Here is a 22,291-nt window from a genome sequence, read left to right on the forward strand (position 1 = left end):
TAAAGTGTTTTTTAATTAAGGTATGTACATTGTTTTTTAGACATAATGCACACTTAATAGACTACAGTATAGTGTAAATATAACTTTTATATGCACTGGGAAACCAAAAAATTTGTGTGACTCGCTTTATTGCGATATTCGCTTTATTGTGGTGGTCTGGAACCGAACCCGCAATATCTCCAAGGTATGCCTGTACTCTCCTTTAAGTGCCTAAATATGGATTTGGGAACCTCATATCAGGCATCCAGGCTGGAACATGTTTGACTGTATGTTTCTGTAGTAAACAGAAGAACAGCATCATGTAACTAATAGAGGTAAAGAGAGTTCAGTTTCAAAGTTTGGTGTTTTAAACAATAAAGGTTCCTTTTAAAAATATACACATTTTTTAAAAAGCATTTGTTGTCACAATATCTTAAAAAAGTGTATTTTTTTTCTCTACTGCTGTTTATGAACAGGGACATTTAGGAGTAATGGGACCTGAAGGAGAGCCAGGAATTCCAGGTTATGAGGTGAGCTTATTACTGAATTCATAAACAGACATGGATCTAGCTACATACACATGTGTACATCTATAATATAAATACTTTCACTGTATTTCCAATAATCTCATATTTAGTTGGAAATCTAATGTATTAAGAATAAATACATTTCTAAGTAGGTGACATAAAAACTAAATTTAAATTCAAGTGCTCCAAAAGCTTAATCTTGATGGCATGATAATGAATTAAGTGTCATATGTAATCATTTCCCTTGCTTTGAGGCCCAATCTGGAAATCTTTGCTCATGCCAAGAATTCCATTGCACTCAAGATAACTGCACCACTAAGAAAGTGCTATTTACCTGAATAATGATTGTAAAGAACAGTTTCCAAGAACTAATTTAATATCTGCTGATTAGATGGTCACTTGCCCATTCAGTAACAAAGCTTGCAACTTTCTCATTTAATGAGGTTAGTAAACAGTCACAGGTCATTTGTGGCTCATGTCAAAAAAATAATTATTGGATTCTAAAGTAGTGCAATGTATGGAAAATACAGATGGATCCTGCTGTCCCCTATTGACACATCACATCTTTTTTTCAAATATTAACTGCAAACTAATGTACCAAATCTGCACTGGAAACCATATAAGATGCTTTTGCCTACAAAAAGCCCTGTGAAAGACCTTGGACCTCTGAAGGGGGAGGTCTCTTTGTACACAAAACCAGACCGGGGCTAAAACTTATGGCTAGGGACAGACATTAAACATAAACCGGTTTAAGTGATCAGAAACTGGTTTAAACCTGTAACAGAACAGATGTTCAGTGCACATAAAATGGCTGAAACCGGTTTGAGATAAACCTGGTTTAATGTAGTATCAGACTTAACTGATTTGGCTCAAACCAGTTTATGCAATGTCTGTCCCAGGCCCCTTGCTGGTTTAAGATAAAACAGACTCCCCTAGCATCCCATCATCCTCTATGGGTTGGGTGGGGCTCTCTGTTCCACAGCAGAGCTGGCCCCTCCCCACTGCTCACTGGCTGCTGCTCCGGCATAGACTGCAGGCTGCTTCCCCTCACCACTCCCTGTTAAACAGGAATTTCCCCCTCCTCTCTGCCTTGCTGAGGAGGTGCCTGCATATTAGCTAGCAGACCACATGCTGGCTATGGTCCCTGCTGAATCAACAGGCAGAATCAATAGGTAACTGGTAACATCCCTCAATTGTTTTCTTAATGGGATGAGTTTGGGGGTGATAAATACTGTTATCAATTCCCTGCTGGTGTTAATCGGCGCATCCTGCAGGGGTCCGGCCATGCCCCCCTATCCCCACACACCTTAGTGCTGTGGAAGGGATGGGAGGGCTACTCTAGCTCCCCCTCCCCCCGCCCCACTTCTAGCCTGAGCCACTGCAGGCATGTGCCTGCATGTCTGGGATGTCTGTCCAGTTACAAACCAGTTCAGCGTAGTCAGGGTAGACTAACCTGCAAAGATTTAATTAATTTAGGCTCAGGCTTCTTGAATGTCTGTCCCTAACCTATATGTCAAAGTAGTGGCTATGGAGCAAAAAATAATACATAGGTACTATATGAAATCCTATAAATAGTTGTTTCTTTTTATTTTTTAGGGTCACAAGGGTCTACCAGGACCACCTGGCCCTCCAGGCCCCAAAGGAGAAAAGGTATGGAGATGGGTTCTGGATCCTTACAATCCTAATGACTGTAAATTGTGGAAGTGTTACTGCCCATTCACATATTATCAGTGCCTTTTTCAAAGCAATATTTCACAGCCTTTCTATTTCCATCACCATCGAAAGGTGTTGTGTTGAAATGTGACACCCTTTGTTAAAATATGAGAACAAGTATACACCTGGGATGAAGCTATGAATTATTCTAATGAAATGCTTCAGGTTTTAAATCAGTAGTTCCCCATTCTGCAAACACCTTTTGTAGTACCAAGCAGCACTATTGACTTTAATGCCTTTAGGAAGCATGTAATTTTTCAGCCCAAATGAGAGTGTTTTCGAAAGCGTGGTATAAGTAAAAGTACTGGGTTGTCATAAAAACTGCAGCCTTGATCTTAGCAATTACTACCACCAATTGCAGTCAATTGCTGTATTGTCTATAAATGCATATGTATGTATGTGCAATGTTTAAAATATTTATTTTCCTTCATATTCAAGATAAAATCAGACTGTATTAAAATATTTATACTTAATGAAGAAAAAATCATTATTAAAGTTTTAACAATTATTTCCCTTCTAGGGTTACCCAGGTGAAGACAACACAGTACTGGGACTACCTGGGCCCATAGGTGAACCAGTAGGTTTTTCTTTTTCAAGAAAGTTATATTAGTGTTTCAAGACAAGAGAAATAGACAAAATAAATGGTCTAAAATTACCTCAGCAGTCTGGGGTCACTTCCTTGCAGAAAAATATTGAACCTGGTGTCATTAAAAATAATCCTAAAAGTAAAATCTGCTCTTAAAAGTAACTGTGTACACAACTCTTCACTCAGCAGCTCTGCACACAATGTTAAATTAAGCTAAATTCTGTGTTTAGACTAGAACATCATTTGACCTCCTTTGTTTATTTCAAACTGTATCTGTTTGCTTTACTACCCCAAAATTGATTTTGACTAACAGCTGTGAACGGGTGAGTTCTGTAACTGTTGATTTATTAAAATAGCTTGTGCACTATCAGCAACCATTTACAACAATTAGGAACATATCCAAATAATTAAAATGCTCCCAAACCCTTGTTATGTGAGGCCCTGGAAGACATTACACTCAAGACATGATTCACCAGTTAATCCCATCTTAAGTAGTAACTCATACACACATTCTTGTAATTAATTGTATGATAAAACAGCCACAAAGTCATTACACAAAATATGTGCAGTAACTTTGGCTGGTTATCATCACACTTAAGGACTTGTTGCTGCTCCCAGCCTTGGGAGTGCCCAGAGCCTTAAGTGTTAGGTGCACTCCCAAGGTTGGGAATGCCAGTCAGCTGATCAGTGCTCCCAACCACAGAAACACACAGGAGCCAAGGGCTCCAGTGCTGTCCTGTGGCTTACCTTATGCTGGTAATAGGGCATGATTGGGATCTGATCTGCATGTGTGGCCTGGCAGGAAACATGACTGTTGGGATCATGGATCAGATAGATCCCAGCATGCCTTTAACTGAATGTCTGCCAGGGGTGTTTCACATTCAGGAACTGATTCCACCATTAGTTATACAACTTTATGTAAACTAATTTTGCTTGTCCTCTGCCATTATTTACACCTCTGACAAGCCAAAGAGCATGACTTTGAAGGCAGCAATCTTTCAAGATGTAAAAGAGACCAAAGCCTGGATCTTCAGATGGAACTTAGTTAACAATTATTATGATGATGCATAAGCCAGGAAATAACCCAACCCATGGCTGTGCTGTCTCTGTAGAACTAACAAACTAAAAACTCTGTAAGCAGAGGCACTCCATCCCATTTGGAATTCCAGTTAGGAGCCAGGTGTGGCTTCTTCATAAGGTTCATAATTAAGTGGAAATGCAAGGAAAAGGGAGACTTAGCTGAGGGGAATGTCATAGCCCCCGGTATGCCTTACAAGTGAGCTCCCCAGAATCTCTTTCTGCGGAAAGATCATATGCCAGGAAGCATTTGGGGCAGGGCCTCAGATAACAGTGATGAGCATGGAATAGGGTGGTTTGTATGAGCCAGCGAGGAATAGTGGTGGTTCATGAACTAATGATCCCCTAATAAATTTTTGAGGAAAGCTATCTTTGCTTTCTTTATGTGCTAGTATTTCAGCTTCACGGAAAAGGCTGGTTCTTTTTACGGCTGGGTGCCTTCCGGGAGGCGCTGAACATCCTTGCCTCCAGTGGGTATGATTTTCCACCCATTGATTTAATGGAAGCAAGATTTAGTCCATTGGCTGCAATGAAAGTTAAGGGCACTTAACCCTACAGAGGAAGAACCCAGTACCTGGGAGTTTAGACTTTCCCCTGAAGTGGAATCAGCAGGTGATGATGCAGGTGATGCAGCTACTGTGACTGGTGGCTTAGGTGGAGGCTCTCCTGTTGCCTCCCCTCTGTTGAGGTCTCATACACAAGGCTTTGCTCTAAACTTAAGGATTTCCTCTCCTAGGCAATACATCCAAACATTCTGTATCGATCCAGTTCCAAATGTACTTAGATACCCCTTGTCATTTCAGAAGAGAAACTCATGTTTTTTATTTATCCTTTCCACATTAATGAGGAGAACTGTACCTTTCTCTAATCTTCTGCATTTTAAATAAAACAAGTGACATTGCAGATTTCATTCTGATCTCACTTAGATGGGCATGTATCTGGATTAATTCAATAGAATTAATTGACTTCAGTAGAATTATTTCAGATTTAAATCCACATGAGCTTTATCAGTCTTCTTCAGCGATCTTTTTTGTCCTACTGTAATACAGTTTTAATTTGAAAAAGTCCATTGTTAGTCTATGGATTTAAAGTTGCTGTCTAATTTGACACTGCGTATTTGGAATCCTCAATTTTGTATGGTTAGTCTATTTGTTTTGAAGGAAAGCCCCAAATTTTATTTGTCACATCACTGCAGCAGTATTTCAAGTCAACTGTTATACCACATTCTTTGGTTGTGTCTCTAGGGTCCTAGTGGTGAACGTGGAGATAGAGGAGAACCTGGTGATGAGGGCTACAAGGTAAATATCTCTTGCTTTGATTTTATTTGAATGTGGCTTTTTATACATCTGGTTAGTATAATGCACCAAAAGAAAACTGCCATTCTCACTAATGCATACACAAACCAAAGGCACCGTATTTAAGTGGCTGATGCCTCATTTTTATCAACTAGTTCCTATTGGAAATTCATATTGTTTGAACTGGTAATTTTGTCGTCATTAGCAAGCACCAGCAGTTTGTAAATCTCATCCTAACACTTATGTTTGCTGTATGCAATCTTCCAAATACACAAATAAACTATAATCTCCCAGTGATGAATCTTCCTTATAATTACTGATATTGTCTCATTAAGCAGCAGCAATTAAAAAAGGTACAGCCCCTGACCCCTGCCTAAATTACACAGGTAGTACAGATCATCCACAATAATACATAAATTAGTGAACTAGAGATGATACACTGTCCAAAACAGTGCATAAATGCTTAACAATATGTAACTCCCTCTTGTGGTGAGTTTTGAGTAGGAATTCTAATGAAGAAAAGCCCACTAAATGTGTGATTCAGTAAGGTAAGTCAGTGAGACGATGTGGCACATCCCAGGAATGATCTTTAGAAGGAAGCATTTCACTCACCAGAGCTTGATGCTGTTAGGCCCCTTGTACATGTTACAGATTTCATTTAATTTAGACAGGCTACAAATGTAAATTAACTGTTGCACCATAAAACGGTCCAGTCAGCTTATAAGTCATTGCTGGAAAATGTGTAGTAACTTTATAGCTGGTTGCTATGCAGCTTTAATTTGCATGTGTAGCAGGATCTGCGCCTTGTGGCTGGGACCTTGTCAGCTGACCAGGCTCCCAGCTGCTGGGGGGCACTATGCATAGCTAAGGCTGGGAGTCCTGCAGCTGAGGAAACTCTCAACCTCAGCAGCACCTGGCAGGTGTGGACTCTGGGTCCCAGTACCTGTGGTGTGCTGCTATAATCTCCCAGCCCAAGGTGTGCATGGAGCTAGAACTGGCTCCCCCTGCACCAGCAATAAGTCATGATGGGATCTAATGCTTGATCCCACAATCTCACCTCCTGCCATGCACATTTGACGTGGTAGGAGGTGCAATTGTGTGGATAGTGCATTGGATTCCATCTGCTTTTACCTGCATGTGTAGAGAGGCCCATAGTCACCTCCTAGTAACATGTTACTTTCCCTATACATAGGGTCATGTGGGTCTTCCCGGACTAAGAGGAGCTATTGGACAACAAGGGCCTCCAGTAAGTGTTTTGAACAGTGAGATGCATTTATTTTATTTATCTGTTTGCTACTGAAAAATAATTTGTCTCCATCCTGAATTAATTGATATCTTTCTTTTTTCAAAGGGTGAACCAGGTGAACTGGGAGAACAAGGACCAAAAGGAGAGAGAGGTTCAGAAGTAGGTAGATAGGAGTTTATTGAAAACCTTTTATGCTTGCAGTTGTAACATAACCATGACTGATCTTAAAAAGCAAGAAAGTGAAAAATCATAAGGCATTCTTTAAAAACAAAGCAGGATTCCTAATTACTGCACTGAAAGATTAACTGTGCTATTTGTCTTTTGTCTTTAGTTCTTTTCTAACGTGAAATCTGAAACTCCTAGCCATTTACTGGCATTCTCTAGGTCTTGTTAAAGTCTTTATGAACAAAAACATAGTAGACCTAAATCTATACAGAGATGGATATGACAGGACTTCCATGATTTTGGCATGAGCCTAGTCAAATTTGGTACAGTTCTTCTCTTCATATTTCTTTTGAGAAGGCCCTTTTTTGCTGGACTCTATTTTCTGAAAGATATTTTAAATTTCAAAATAAGCCAAGTTCAAGCTGCTGCATGTTTTGGAAGTTGGTTGCATTTTGGCCCAATTACTTGTTGAAAGTCTCCTTTGGCCATATTTTATTATATGAATATTTCCAAATATACTGGAAATTGTTAATAGACATTCACCAAAGACACTGGAATGCCTTTTAGGCACTAGTTTCAGACAGCAGCTATGCAAAGGTGCAAAGTCCTTGTGAACAAAGCATTCTGAAGCTGCTTAACTGTGTTATTGCTGTCAGGGAAGCCAGAAGAGTACTTTGGGTGAGCCGCTTGCACACATTTCCTATCTCTTTCACCTCACAAGGATCAACTACAATCTGGCTCCTACATGACATACATGTATGGAATTAGCACTGATATAACAGTGTCTAATACTGTCATATTGTATTTTCCTTGTAAAAGAAATACTATTTTGTAATATTGGGACTGTTTTTCCAGTAAGTAGATTTATAGGGAAAAGATGCGATAAATTGCTTGCACGTGGTTCAAAGCACAGCACAAATTGTTAGAGCTTTATACCATTAAATGGGTATTGAGGCTAAAGATACTGGTTTCCTTTCATACATGAAGGAAAAAATATCATGAAATATATGGAAAATTTCCAGTATTTTGAAATGACCAAAGGTAGCAAACGTGCTTTTGATGGAGAAGTGGTTTTGCCATGAAGTAGATAAAACTTTTAAGAATCTGTTCCTCTTTTTGGTAATATTTGAATAATGCTTATTTAGATTCTTTAATGGAAATCCACTTGACAAACTAGCCCTGGACAAATACCCAGATTTATACAGCACCAGTTTCTAAATAATCACATTATATGCATTCAAAATTAGGTGTACTGGGTTGAAGCCTGGAAATATGGAATTTGGTACAAAATAATCATGATAGAAAAGATCTGTCAAGGGTCAGATATAAATCTTTTCCTTCATAAATAATTTTTTGTTCTGATTCTATGTTGAAAGTTGCCAAAGGTATTTCATGTTCTGCCATAAGCTGACTTTTTATTGACTTTTAAAATGTAAGAATAATAACAACAGTGATGATTGGTAAGAACTATTCTTGTTGCAACTTAAATAGGATAAAAGGGTTGAACATGCTTCAGTTGAAGTGCCTCTACCCCCATTTTAAGTATGGGGATGCTGATACACAAGTAGTTCTTTAATTAAAGCGGCTTTTGGAGACACTCTAATTAAAGCGCCACCCCCTCACCCTAGAGCACGTGTAAAAGTGCCATTAATGTTTTCAGCAGGACAGTCAACATAACAGTAAAAGTAGCCAGTGTGAAAAGTGAATGCATCATTTAAAATCATTACACCAGTGCCAGTGTGAAATCTTTTCTATGAGCTCAGGCATATTGATTTTGACAGCACTATAGGACAAAAGTAGTTATAGCGTGGCCCACTCTCAGAAGGAGATTTCTATTATGCAAGTCAAAAATGGTCCTGGCTTAAAATCTCTGTATGCCAAAATGGAAGTAATACCAGTGTGAAACAAAATTTTCAGGCCTAAAGTTTTATGCAAGAGCAAAACTATTGACACAATCCCAGCTTCATTGGGGTGAATTGTTGCTGCTATAATAAAATTTACTGGGCAGTCACAATTTTAAATTTTGCTATTTTAATTTTATAACCTGGTACTTTTATACTTTAATTTTAAAACTCTGAACTGTTAATGAAAGCAATATAAGGTATTCAGTGTACAGATTTCACTTTTAATTGGTGGAAGTTTTGTACTATAACTTTAGTTTAAAAAGTTGTTAAATAATGGAACAGTATATTACTATTTTAATGGCGCTTGCATTGATTGAATAGTGTATTTTTTATTTATTTTTGTCTTCAGTTTACATACATTTTATTAGGCTAAATCTAGTACAGTATGGTAATTCACTAGCATTTGCTTCCAAGAAGTGTGTTAAAAATAATTTAAACCAGAAAACTTCAAAAGGTCTTTTCTACACAATCTACCCTATAATGCTGTGCACTGTTGCTTTATACGCAGAGGTGATTGTATATTTGGATGTTTGAAGTGATCCTTGGATATACCATGATCAATAATTGCTTTTAAAGTTCATCATATACTGGGGGAACTTTTCCTTTGGATGAAAAGAACTATGGGCACAGTTTTCAAAATTGCATCATGCCTTTTCAAACTTAGCAGCATTAAGTCTTCCATGTCACTTAGGCATTTTTGAAAATGTAATTCCTAACATTAACATTCAAATAGCTAAGTCAGTGTCTTTATATACATTAAGTAATACATGCATACATATACCAATATAGATATATATCAATACATAGATATAAATCTATATCTATATATGTGTGTGTATATGTATGTACATATTACTCAATGGATATATACTGTGTTAGATTTAACTTAATAAAATGTATGTAAGCGGAAGAAGTTTATTTCACTGTCTGTATTGTATTTGTAGCTCAGATAAAACAAATGTTCCCCACAGCATCAACTTTGTTTTATAACACTGTATCTTTATAATATAGATGTTTCAGCATATATGCAGTATGATCACATTTCTTATCATCCATTCATTTTATTTTTAAACGATAATGAAGGTGCTATAGAAAAAAGTATTTCATTATGATGATATTAGGTAAGGTGGGAAAATTAACCAGAGTTACTCTGAATATTCTGCTGGGCCCTTGCATTGCTGAAATGATCTAAAATCTTACACAACATTTAAGAAAAATACATAGTAGTATACAGTTACATCATGCAATTCTTATGTGGGTCCCTGAAAATGGAAGTGATTAATATGCTTCTAGGGCCTGGTCCAGATTTGGACAATGAAAACTCTCCCTAAGGAAAAACAAATTGAGGTTTCTTTTATGTGACCACATTTGTCATTCATAATTGTTGAAATCTCCAGGGTCCTACTGGAAAAAAAGGAATGTCTGGTCACGCTGGGAAAACTGGAATTCCAGTTAAGTATCAATATTTCGCCTTCTGTTTGTAAACTGGAGAAATGTATTTGATGTTGTAAACAAAAATCAAGCCTGTTCAATGTCTGTGGTAGCACAGGACTGTTTCTTGCATATACCAGTGCTACTTTTCCTTGCTCTGGCAGTATAAAGGACATTCAAAGCCAATGTATAAGTAATTTATGCCCCCTTTAAGTTCCCTTACACTGACCAATGAGTGTAATGAGGCTTTCACGTAAGTGATAATCAGTTTAATAATCTGTAATAAAATAAAAAAGGGATTTAAATGATATCTAATGGCATTATTTCAACGTAGTGGAGTGAGGTACAATTACTAACTCTATAGCCTGAAGGTTCCTTCCATTTATAAAGTTATAATTATATCAGTTATCTGTGAAGTTTACATATCCCAACCCAGTTATTACCAAGTTAAATTGCACTGTGCATTCCCACTAGCCACTCTTACTGGCTCCTATATATTCTTGTTTGAATGGCTACTACCTTCAGAAATCTCCATAGCTATCAGGGACAGATACAGCTGCCCATGCTCCTGAACTGCATCCCACTGTGTCACATACCTGACCTGAGATATTAAACATTCTTTTAAAAATGTAGTATTCATTTTAGAGAAACTAATTCATCCCCTTTTTTCAAAGGACAAGCAACAGAGAGAAGCAGGAGATGTTCTGTAAACATAACTTAGGACTTACTGGGTGCATCTACACATGGATTTGATTCAAGATCAGTTTACTTGTGAGTAAATTACTCGCAAGTAAATGCTCCCGGACAGGTGTCTACACATGTAGGGACATGGGACCAAATTTGCTGCTCCTAGCAGCAAATGGCTTCCGCTTCCTGTGGCCCCGCAATGGGCCCCTACCCCCACCAGGGGGGAGCTCAAGGCTTCAGCTGCAGCTGCCAGCAGCAGCAGCCATCTTGAAAAGCCAGCCCCGCTCTCTGCTTCCTGGCCAGCAACTTCCCTGGCCAGGAGCAGCATGTACAGTGCAGGGGCAGCACACGGCAGCTCTCTCATTGACACCTCTGCACCCCTGTGCCATGGCTGCTCCAGCCCTGCCCCTGGCAGTGATGCCCAGTGCCCTAGGCTCCTGCTGGCCACCTCACCGGCCCTGCTGCCTGCTGTGCCAACCTCTGGCTGGCCCATGGCCATCTGGGCCCTACTGGCTCCCACACATGCAGTGACTGCCTGCTCATCTAATCCAGATGGCCTGGATTGGACCCACATCCCCATCACCTGCCTACCCCATGGTGACTGCCCTTACTACAGCTGGAGGGGCTTTCATGCCATCATGCTCCAGGCCATCACTGACCACTGCAGCACCTTCACAATCGTGAGTTCCAGCTGGGCAGGCAGTGCCCACGACACCTGCATGTTTAGCAACTCCGCCCTGCCAGGCCTGGTGCAGAGCAGGCACTTTGCACCGGAGGTGCCAGATCAGCAGCTGGGTGCCATGGTGGTCCTGCCCCTCCCCATGGGGGACCGCACCTACCCACTCCTATCCTGCCCAGATGGCCCTACACCAGCCACCTGGACCTCCACCAGGACCATTTTAACCGTTCCCTGGTGGAGTGCACCTTCAGCTGCCTCAAGGGATGCTGGCATACTCTCACTGCCCGTATCAAGTTTGTTGAGGACAACAACTCCCGGGTCATTGTCATGGCCTGTGGGAGGCATAACATCTGTGAGGCCTGGGGAGAGCTGATTCATGAGGCCTGGGAGAGGAAGCATGGCGAGCGAAGGACACCTGGCAGCGGGAGCACCAGCTGCGGTAGCAATGACAGTGGCACCACACCCCCTGCTGAGGCCCTGGGTGAGCCGCACACCCGCCAGCCGGGGCCAGAGCATAGGTGCAAGAGGTGCTGGCCAACTACCTCTGCCTGCACTCTCTCATAGCATGCTGTAGTCCACCTGGACAGCAACCCACAGACCCTTGCCCCACCACCTTCCCTCAGCACCACACTCACTGCAGACACATCTCAGGTTTTATTCCCCTCACATCCAACAGACCCCTTCTTCCCTCTCCCCTGCCAACACCAGAGCCCCTCCACCACCCACTCCATCCACCAATAAAATACCCTTGTCCCTGTGCAAACTATTTACAAGTGAAATTCTGTGTTTGTGTGCCTTCCTGGAGTGGATGGCCATGGGGTTGGGGCATCTAGGAGCAGAGCCCAGGGACAGGTGGCCAGCACTCCACCCCCTGGCAATTCCCCTGTGGGTACACTCACCACAGTGAGCCCAGCAAGTAGAGGGGCAACAGTGGAACAAAAGTGGAATAGGGGCAAAAGTGAAGGGGCGTCCTCCAGCAACATGTCACCACAGATGCCAGGCTGGGGCAGGGGCTCAGGTAGACCGCCCGTGCTACTGTACACATCATGGCTGGGTCCCAAGGTGCAAGAATCTCTAGCAACTGCCTCATAAAGGACATGGTCTTGTGGGCGCTCCCCATCTGACAGTTGTGGCTGGAGATGGAAACCCACTGTGCTCATCTTGACCTTTATGCGGCACTGCTGCACTGACCAATTTTGCCCATGCTCCCACGTCTGACCTGACAGCCCCTCATAGACATGGGTTTTGGAGCCCCCACCCTGTACGAACTGCTGCTGCACCTCCACCTTGCCCCACAGTGCCATGAGGTCACCAGTCTCCTGTGACCAGTTGGGGCCTTGGGTGGCAAGGTGTGGTGTCCGTGATGACGAGGCCACTGGGGCTCCTGCACCAGCTCTGGGCTTCTGCATGGCTTTCCCTGTGCTCTTGGGCCTGGCCAGCTGCCTGCAGCACCCAATGCAGAGGTATGGTGAGGTCCTGGCACCTGCACAGAGAATCAATGCCCCATGGCACCTGCAGGCTCCAGGCAGGATGCTAGGGATGGGCTGCAGGTAGATGGAGTTGGATACAGTGGCCAGGAGCTGCATAACAGCTGGGCCTGGATGCTGACAGGCCTGACAGCACTCTGCAGGCCTGGATGGTGCAGGCCTGGTAGCTGTGTGGCGCTACATCCTGCCTAGGGGCACACAGGGGTCTGGTGTGGCCTCAGGCTGCCTTCTTGTGCCCCAGGACTCTGAGTGCCTGCATAATTTAAGAGCCTGAGGCTGGGGCAGGCATAGAGCTGGCCCAGCCCTGGGGCAGAGAACTGTCCCAGCCCTGGAGCCCTGGGGCTAGCCTCAGGGTGGCCACCGTGTAGTGGGGCTGACTGGGAGCAAATTTGCTCACAGTTGGTGCCTACGTGTATACTATTGCACAGAAGCTACTTGCAAGTAAATATGCTACTTGCATTTACGAGTAGCAAATTTACTCACAAGTAGCATCATTTACTGCATGGTAAACATGCACTTAGAGACGCGTACGCTTACTGCACAATAAACTACTCTACTGTGCAGTAAAGCATCTTGTGTAAATGTGCCCACAATGTATAAACTATTTCTGGGTCCATTAATACATAAAAACACTAACACATGCTCTAAATAACTTTTACTAGCTCCACATTTCTCATTACCACAGAAGTTTGCCTTCCTTGTAGAATCAGGCAACAACTGGTGCATTCTAGGCAGGGTGGAGGACATACCCTTCAAAGGACACGCAACGTTCTGTGCCAGTCATAAGAGTTCAGTTATATCCTCTGGAAGGCTGAATAGATATACATTGCAGACCAGAGAGAATATGAGGAAAGGCAGGTGGAAGGAAGGAAAAGCAAAGAAGAGAGGATGGTGGGCGCACTTCAAAGAACATTTGGGTTCACTTAAAGTGACACATTTCTTCTATAACTAAATGTGATAAAAAAGTTATATGGAAGATAGTTTATATTTTTACAGGACCATTGCCGAATACATATTTTTAGATGAAGCAGAGGGATTATAGTTGGAAAGAATATTTTGTATTTCTGGTGTGTGCATTCACTTGGAAAGTGAATATGAATATATGAATTCTATATGAATATAGAATTATATGAATTCTAAGCATCATTAGCCAACTTCTTACAGTTTAAAAGTAGGTCATCTTGTAAACATGAAGTCAAGACGTTTGGGTAGCTTTCTGGAAAAGCTTAGCCTCAGATTAGCTAGAAAAGTGCATTCTTACAAGAAGGCCTCGAGTGGTTTTGAGCATATTCCTGCTTGAATTAAATAATTTCCCAATTGTACAGTAGCTCCAAAACTTTTTAAGACATGGCCTCTCACTTGTGGATCCTTGATTTTTGAGACATTTTGTAAAGCCACAATTCCAGTTGAAATCAGTAGGTGCTCCATATCTCAGCGCAGGCATCCAACTTGAGAACCCATTTTTTAAAAGGTTGGTCGAGGTGGTATATTAGGGCGTACTGTTATTGAAATCCTGTTTCTAGGACAATGGATATGAATAGGTTCTTTAGTTTCATATTGTATTTGAATTTGTTTCAAGGGAAAACCAGGCTCACCTGGGCAGAAAGGTGCAACTGGATACCCTGGAATAGAGGGCATTCCTGGAAATCCTGGGAAGCCTGGCCTACAGGGGAAACCTGGCCTTCAGGTGAGTGCTATATACCACATCTTGCTTTGTATCTTTACAGCAGGAACAGTGTGGAGTTTCAAGATTTCTTTCAAGTAGTTGTTGTTGTAGTTCTTTGGAGTTGAACATAGAGTGTGTACCATCTTAGAGAGCTTTTCTTTTTTGGTTTAGCCTTTTCAGTCACAATTCAACATTCATCCAGTATTTATAAGTGTTACATATGAACAATAATACAACTGACATCAGTTGTAAACACTTAAGAAATAATCTTAAGAAGAGCTAGTCGCATCACATCATAAAAAAGACCAGAACTTTTACTATAAAAGCATATCAGTGCAGCAGGCTGCAAACCAGAAGGACGTATGTAAAAGCTATGGAACCATGTTTAATATGAAAGGTTACTGGGACACCTTCTTTGTTAGTATAAACAATGACTGGAGCTACCTAAGAGATGAGCTATGTATTATGCATTTGGCACTAATGGCATGGACAAACGTTTACTGGGGGTGGAGGAAGGGGTAACTGCTGCTCCTGAACAGCAGCTGTTATGCTGCAACACTTACATAGTCATGAACCTGTAGGCATACAAACATAGTGAAACTGCTTCATCTCTACCTCTGCTTCATCCAGGGTCACAGCAAGGGGGGGTTAACTCAAGAGGCTTATGCACACATAACAATTAGTGTGTAACAGCTGCTGCACACTCCCAAGCAGAAACTCCACTTTCAAGGCCATGTGTGTCCATGTCCCCAGTGACAGCACAGTATATGCTAGCTGTGGATGAGGTTGTATTTCCATTCACATTTATGTATATGTTCTTTTGGCATAGCTTCATACACACAGGGACTTGTTTTTTATATTTAAAATGGTTCCCCTTGTTTCCAGTCTGAGGTAATGAGATATTTTCGTAATAAAGGTCCCAGTCTTCCTTCATGTGGTAAACTTATTCTTTATACATCCCTTGAGAACATACACAATAATGCTATTACTGTGAGCATGTCTGGTATTTATAAATAGGCATGTTGAATTTTGAATGATTCTGAAAGACACCATGAAAAAAGTACTGTCATTTTGTTTTATTTTGTGGCGCTCTTTCTCCTTGACAAATGAGTCTTCCAGGGTTCAAAAGTCCTTTCAGCACAGCTGCAAGGAGTGAAGCTGACATCTTGTTTTCATCAGGATGAACTCATTATAAACTTAGGTTCTTCTGAGTTCTTAGACCTAATTAAAAAGAAAACAACATTATCTTTGCAAAGATTGTACATTTGTCATCCCCAAATAAGCCCAAATAGTCATTCACTATGATTAGCACTGATTAGGCCCTTATCCTGCATATTTTAGACTGTAGTCAGGAAAAAAATAAGTTTGGATCAGACTCCCCTAAGTCTGGGATGTGGGAATAGTTTCAAATAGATGGGTCAAAATCTTAAGTAAACAATTGTGTTTGAACCCTATCATCCTTGGAGAGTAAAAGCAGCCACTGATATGCTGGTAAAACAGTTTCCAAATACATTTATATAAACAGCGATATGGATAATGATTCTTTACTTAATTTATACTACACCAGCATCCAAACTGAGGTCCCCATCCTGCTGCGGACCTCACACATGGACTCCTTATACTATTAGGAAGTGTCATTGACTTGCTTGTGTTTCATGTTGCGCCTTACTGGGGCTTTGGTAGGTGATTCTCAGAGTAACTATCAGGAGATTCAATCTCATCACAAAATGCTTTAGTTGCAAGAACAAATTTATTTCTAAAATTATCTCAGTCTGTTATAAATCTAGATGTGGTTTAGCTGAGCATTTGCAAATTGGCTTATACAGATTTACACACAGTTGTAAGTAGCAGTGGCTGAACCCATTAAAATGATTGCCTATGTTTTAATAAAGCAAAAGTCGCATACAACAAGAACTGTGTCATTAGCCTATCTGATTGTACTTGCTTACTGCTTGCTTACAAAGGGTAACGCTGGAAGCCCAGGAGTTCCAGGACTGGCGGGGTACCCTGGAACCCGGGGACCAAAGGGATTTCCAGGCTTGCCAGGTGCTACTGGAGCACCAGGACTGAAGGTACCATGAATGGTAGCTTAATATGTTTGTCAAATACATTACTGATGTTTCTTAATCTTCAGGCCACTCAGGCATAGGACACCAGTGTGCATTCTAATAAGGCTGGTATTACAAAATGTAAGATATTGCTTGTTTCAAGGCTTTCCTTGTTGCTTACATTTCACAAAAACAGTGAAAACTGGTTTGGAGGCACTGGTTCCCATGCACAAGCATGCTGCTTCCCAATCCAAAATGCATCTACTTTAAGCTATTATTAATACAGGTTTTAGGGCCACATCCTTTAGACTGATCTCAGGCAAACTACACATAGCAGACTTGTGGGTTATACTGAAGTACAGTCTTAACGATTTAGACCTTTAAGCTATCTATTAATGCCTCATGGCAATACTTTCAAATGCAGTGTCCAGTCTTGAAAGGTAGCATGCATCTCTATTCAGTGGGCAACTGGGTACCAACTTTGAGGGGACACAAAAATAGTGTTCACTAGCATTGCTGGTGCCCAAGGTACTAAAAGCTGCTTGTTAACACCTCTACCCAAACCCCTTAGTAAAACTTAGGTCTTGTTTATCTAAGCAGTGAACATAAGCACTCTAAAAAGACAAGAAAAAGACAAAGAAGGGAGGGGAAGGGTGCACAACATATTCTCAAAGGTGTGCTTTTGCTGTCGTATAAGATTTGCATTTAAGTCAAAAGGAGAGCATCTACACAGGAACTTAACTGCACAGTAAACTAACTTGCTGTGACATAAAGCATCATAGTCTACATGTGCAAAGCTATTAGATGACAGCAAATTAATTTTTACCATAGTAAGGTAGTGCCTAAGCACACATGTAAATGCTGACCTGGGTGTGCATCGCACCTCATCAGCCCAGGCAGCAGGGAACCAGACCCCTGCTTGCTGCCTAGCCACAGGGCTGTGCACACTGGGGCACTCTCATGCCTTAGCCAGCCCCTCCGCTGCCCAACGCTGCCTCTTGGAGCCCAGGCTTACCCCTTGAGCCTGCTGCCAGCCCAGGGCTGTTCCACCCCAGCTAAAACTGCTGTGGTCGCAGCACAGCATCTGCACGTGCAGCCTGAACTGCAGCAGTTTGGGCATCTACACATGCCATTAAGGTACTGTGATAAACTCTGGAGTTTATTATGGCATATGTAGATACACCCAGGAATAATTACCTGGAAATATTCCTAAAGAAAATGCAGTGGTGAAATACAGTGTAATTGTTTGTTTGAAAGAAGTAATGAAAAGTGTATTGCAGCTGTTGCTGTTGATATATAAATACTAATCTACTTTCAATGGGGAAACTATTGTAAAATAGTATATTCTAGTGCAGTGATAATAAAAGGTGTGTTATCTCCCTTTCTATAGGGTGAGAAAGGGCTTCAAGGTCATCCAGGGAAACAAGGTAAAAGAGGCCTTCCAGGGGCGCCAGGTGACCAAGGCCCACCTGGAGATTCTGGGCTGAAAGGGCAGGCTGTAAGTATCCACTCTACATGGTGCAAAGCAAGTTTTCTAATAGTTTGGTTGGCAACATGGAATAATAACCAGCGTGTCTGCTAATTTACAGGGGGAACATGGAAAACAAGGTTTGATGGGGCTTCAAGGATTCCCAGGTCCAAAAGTATGTCTTCAACTTTTTCTTTTTGATTTTAAGGAATATGCAAAACAAGTTCACTAAGCAAAGGACAGCTGTAGCAGTAATTTGTTTAAAATGTCCCAAGACCAACTGGAATGTTGAAAGCTTGAATTCGAATGTTTTGTGGCAGTTCCAAGAGAGTTCAAAGTAGAATTCTGAACCGGCTTGTTTAATATTTTCGCTTTGATTACTCTCTGCAAATGTCTGGCTTCCCCTTTCCAGACTGTTCTTTCAAAAAATAATCACTTACAGTAGATTTAGTTGAGATAAATTAAAAGGTAGCAACCTATCAAATATTCATACTTAATTTCATCGTTTTTAATAACATTTTATTTTTATAACATTTCATTTTATGTTTAGGGTCCTTCAGGAGACATTGGTTTGACTGGGATTCTGGGTCCTAAAGGTCCTATTGGCCAAATTGTAAGTGTTATATTTCAGTCCATGAAATTGTTTTCCACAGTGCCATGTAAGTGGCTTGCCCTCAGTCAGTAGTCTCTTCGTTGAGATTGAATGAGACAGATAAATTCCTTTTTAATCCTTAGCAAACTGGAAATGTAGTTTAATAACCCACTCTGAGCGTGAGTCTTCACTAAGAGCACTTCACCTCTATAGGAATACTGATAATATACACCAGGTAGGGGTATAGCTATACCAGCAAAACTGTGCTCTTGATCAGCAGAGTAAAATCACCCTCAAAAAGCAAAGCTATAATAAAGAAAGCATAGTTCTAATGAATTAACTGCACTCAGTCAATTGGGCTTCTTCTGGTAGTCTTTGAGTGCTTTTTGTAGCCATGATGGTCCCTGAAATATGTGAAAGGCAAGGATTTCTACAGGTGATATATTTTATTGGGTCAACTGCATGTTTGGAATACATTACAGGCCTTGGCATAAATGCCTCTGTCTCATATACATCTTCCATTATATAATGATTGGAGCAAACTCTGGGTAACCTTGTATAGAGAGACAGGCTCGCAAGGTCAGATTCCATGTTTTTACTGATTTAAACAGGGAAATACTTGATCAAATGTTTGACTGTAGGAAGACAAAGTAACTGAAACTGTTACCATAAGGAATAATACTCATTGTTGAGAGTCAAAACCTAACTGAAAACCTCTGAAAGCCCCTCCTACTTAGAGTTGTTAAATGTTTATCATAAATTCTTCATGTAGCTGTGGGGGATGGTCTTCATGATATACCCCTTTCATTAACATATACCAAATAAAGGTGTAGATAAATGCATTTCATTAATGATTGTATAGCTATGATTATAAACCTTGGGAGGATGGCAGAGGGGAATAGTGGACCTGAATTGTTGGGGGAGCTGAGCAACTAACTGAGTTCAGTGCCTGGGGTTCAGCCTATACCCATCCTCCCCAACATGAGTATGTTTTTGCATTTCCATTGCCTGATCAAAATGCTAATTAAACTTGTGCTTAGTTTTCCAATGCAGTGATTCTCTTGAGTAGACACAGATATGCTCTCTCCTCTGTTCTGGGGCCCCATCTGACAAAGTAAGCTCCCTTTGTCCCAGTTAAGATAGCTTCCCTTCACGATAGACTTTGAACAGGTCTCAAATGCAGTTTTTTCTTCTTTCTGAAGGAGAATGCACTGTATTTGAAAGCTAAACTAAATGAGCTAAACTAAATTAGCTAATTTTATATGACCTGTGAACACTTTTCATATGTTTCTCGTGTTTCTTCTGCCATGTTAAAGGGAGGTGCTGTTAGGATTTATCAAAAGCTGCATTCTTGGGAGAGAGCTCACACTGTAGGAACTGAAAGAGGTCCAGTTCACAGTTAAATCTCAGTGTAAAAAGCTATACTCTTCTCTGCCAATAGTGTTGTCATACACACCATGACTTCTAGGGCAGTCTGGCTGGCTGGCTTCAGAAAGAATCAGCCCAAGCAATTTATTTTTTATAGCTTTCTCTTTCTGGCTGTCTTTGTACAAGACAACAATGGTTCTGAGCTGTTTGCACAAAAAGAGACATAAATAGCAGAGTAGAATATTTCTCTGAGCAGCATTTATTGGTGATCTGGAATGACTACTTGTGGGTAATAATGTAGCTGGTGGTAGTTCAAAACAAAGAATAGGTGGTGGTTGGGTAAACAAAAGTCTTCAAAACCCATTGTTTTTAGTACTCCAGGCTTCCCAAACAGAGCTCTCTAGGCTCTCCAGATGCAAATAAGTACTAATTATTGAAATACTTATTGTATTAATTACCTAATATCCAGAAAACCAACACTGGCAGACATGCATGATATCCAGGGTATGTCTACACTACATCACCAGTGCTCCAAGTAAGCCTTGTTTTCCACTGTGCCCTGGCCATCCACATACCAAACCCAGAAGTGATGCATTTGCTATCCTGAGGGTCAACTGCACTGCTGCTCTTCAGCCGTCTGTCTCTGCTATATTTGAAACCAGTTGAGGGGGCATCCCCATAGTGGTCTCACTGTCCCATGTCCATGGTTAGCACATGAAAGTGGAAGCATCTGGGCAAGGTATGCTTGAGAACAATGCTCTCCATTAATAGGATGTGATGTAGATATACTTTTTGTTACCACTGTGTGTGTTGTTGAAAAGCTAAAACCCTATAATTATTCACCAAGACAGTGTGACATTGAAACTGATATAATTAATGTAAAGACTGAACAATCTTACCTTACCCTATCAAGACGTTGTGTTTCATGGCCATGTCTTCATTTGGAAATATAATAAGGTGGTAAATGTCTGTTTGTTTGCTTACAGGGATCCATGGGGCCCACTGGTCAAGAAGGTATAATTGGCCCAGCAGGCAGGCCGGTATGTTTAAGTCCTAAGGTTCCCTTTTCTTTTCCATTATTTGTTATGTTTTTTTGTTTGATCCATGTATTTAAATATGGCTTACAACATTTTTTTCAATGTAAACAGAAACTAGCAAGACCTTTTTCATACTGCACCAGATCTGCAAGCTATCTTAGGTGATCCAAACATAAGCAAAACAAACTAAGAGATAGAGCAGAGTCACTTGAATGAATGGCCGCTCTTTTTGTTCATACAATACACACAGGAATATACTCAACAAGTTAAGGTGTGAAGATGAGATACATACTTTAAAGTGTATTAAACCCCTGTGAGGATTTTTTTGTTCGGAGTGAAGTGGCTTTACTTTGGTACAGTGAAGATTAAGCTATGGCAGTTGAAGGCTGTTTTGCTGCTGAATAAAAGAATCCATGTGTGGATGTTTTTAAAATTATGCACACTGACTTTACACCTTTGATTTGCCTCACCTCTCCTGTGTGCATCCTTGCAGACAAACCTAGAGGGTGAAATTCTGGGCAGCTGCTCTAAGGATAAAAACAGACATCACCAAACAAAGCATATCACCTGTGGCAGGACACATCCTACCACAGTTAAACTGGGCGAAACACACGTTGCCTGTTGTCTCACCTTAAGCCCTTGTTTCAGTGAGACAGAGACAACATATTCCCTTTATCCGGGGACTCCCCACACCAGAAATTCCCTGGGTGCTGCACCATACCACACCTCCTGCTGGGACCTGCGTAGACCCATGCCTCTGCATGAAGCATGGGTCAGTATAAGAACATGCATGGGTCCTGGCACAGGGCACCAGGATGGATTTCTATAAGGAGGGAACCCTGACTTTCTCAACTTAAAGAGAGATGCTCTGAGAGTCCCAGGATTCATCTCTCTAGCAAAAAAAGCCAGACACATGCTCCTGGGGCTTGAGGGCCTGATTCTGCATGAGAATTCCCAGGAGTGTGCAGCATTGGGTCCCTCAAGGCCCTGGTGCATCTTCCCATGACAGCTGGAGAGTACTCACACTCTTCTGCCATGGAGTAAATAGTAGGGCTGTGCAAAGCTTCAGTTCCTGATTTGATTCAGCAGACTCGGCCCAATTTGGTGGCAGAATCTCCAAATCCAAATAGAATCAGAGAACACTTTAATCTCTCTGAATTGATTCAGAGAAATTTGGAAAGATTTGGCAATTTGGACATAGAGACAGCTTTAAATGTTTTTTCTACATACCTCTAGGTAGCAGGGGCTTGTGAATGCTGTGATGCTGGGGCACATGGAGTGTCCCAAAGAAGTACAGGGGGCATCCCAGCGCACTCAGCAGCAGGCCCAGGAGTGG

At 41.3% G+C, this 22,291-nt stretch overlaps 1 protein-coding gene across 2 annotated transcripts in view; it reads left to right on the forward strand.

Annotated features, from left to right (window-relative positions):
- COL24A1 (collagen type XXIV alpha 1 chain) overlaps positions 1 to 22,291 on the forward strand; it is a 271,129-nt gene that overhangs the window by 225,423 nt on the left and 23,415 nt on the right. For both annotated transcript variants that reach the window (XM_019531158.1, XM_019531159.1), the window contains 13 exons: positions 456 to 509; positions 2,103 to 2,156; positions 2,740 to 2,796; positions 5,127 to 5,180; positions 6,370 to 6,423; positions 6,529 to 6,582; positions 9,890 to 9,943; positions 14,356 to 14,463; positions 16,407 to 16,514; positions 17,881 to 17,988; positions 18,080 to 18,133; positions 18,509 to 18,571; positions 20,905 to 20,958. In XM_019531158.1, the coding sequence (XP_019386703.1) occupies positions 456 to 509; positions 2,103 to 2,156; positions 2,740 to 2,796; positions 5,127 to 5,180; positions 6,370 to 6,423; positions 6,529 to 6,582; positions 9,890 to 9,943; positions 14,356 to 14,463; positions 16,407 to 16,514; positions 17,881 to 17,988; positions 18,080 to 18,133; positions 18,509 to 18,571; positions 20,905 to 20,958 (876 nt within the window). The remainder of the gene's footprint in view (positions 1 to 455; positions 510 to 2,102; positions 2,157 to 2,739; positions 2,797 to 5,126; positions 5,181 to 6,369; positions 6,424 to 6,528; positions 6,583 to 9,889; positions 9,944 to 14,355; positions 14,464 to 16,406; positions 16,515 to 17,880; positions 17,989 to 18,079; positions 18,134 to 18,508; positions 18,572 to 20,904; positions 20,959 to 22,291) is intronic.

This window comes from Crocodylus porosus, unplaced genomic scaffold, assembly GCF_001723895.1.
Source record: "Crocodylus porosus isolate Cpor-Errol unplaced genomic scaffold, CroPor_comp1, whole genome shotgun sequence".
NCBI lineage: Eukaryota > Metazoa > Chordata > Crocodylia > Crocodylidae > Crocodylus > Crocodylus porosus.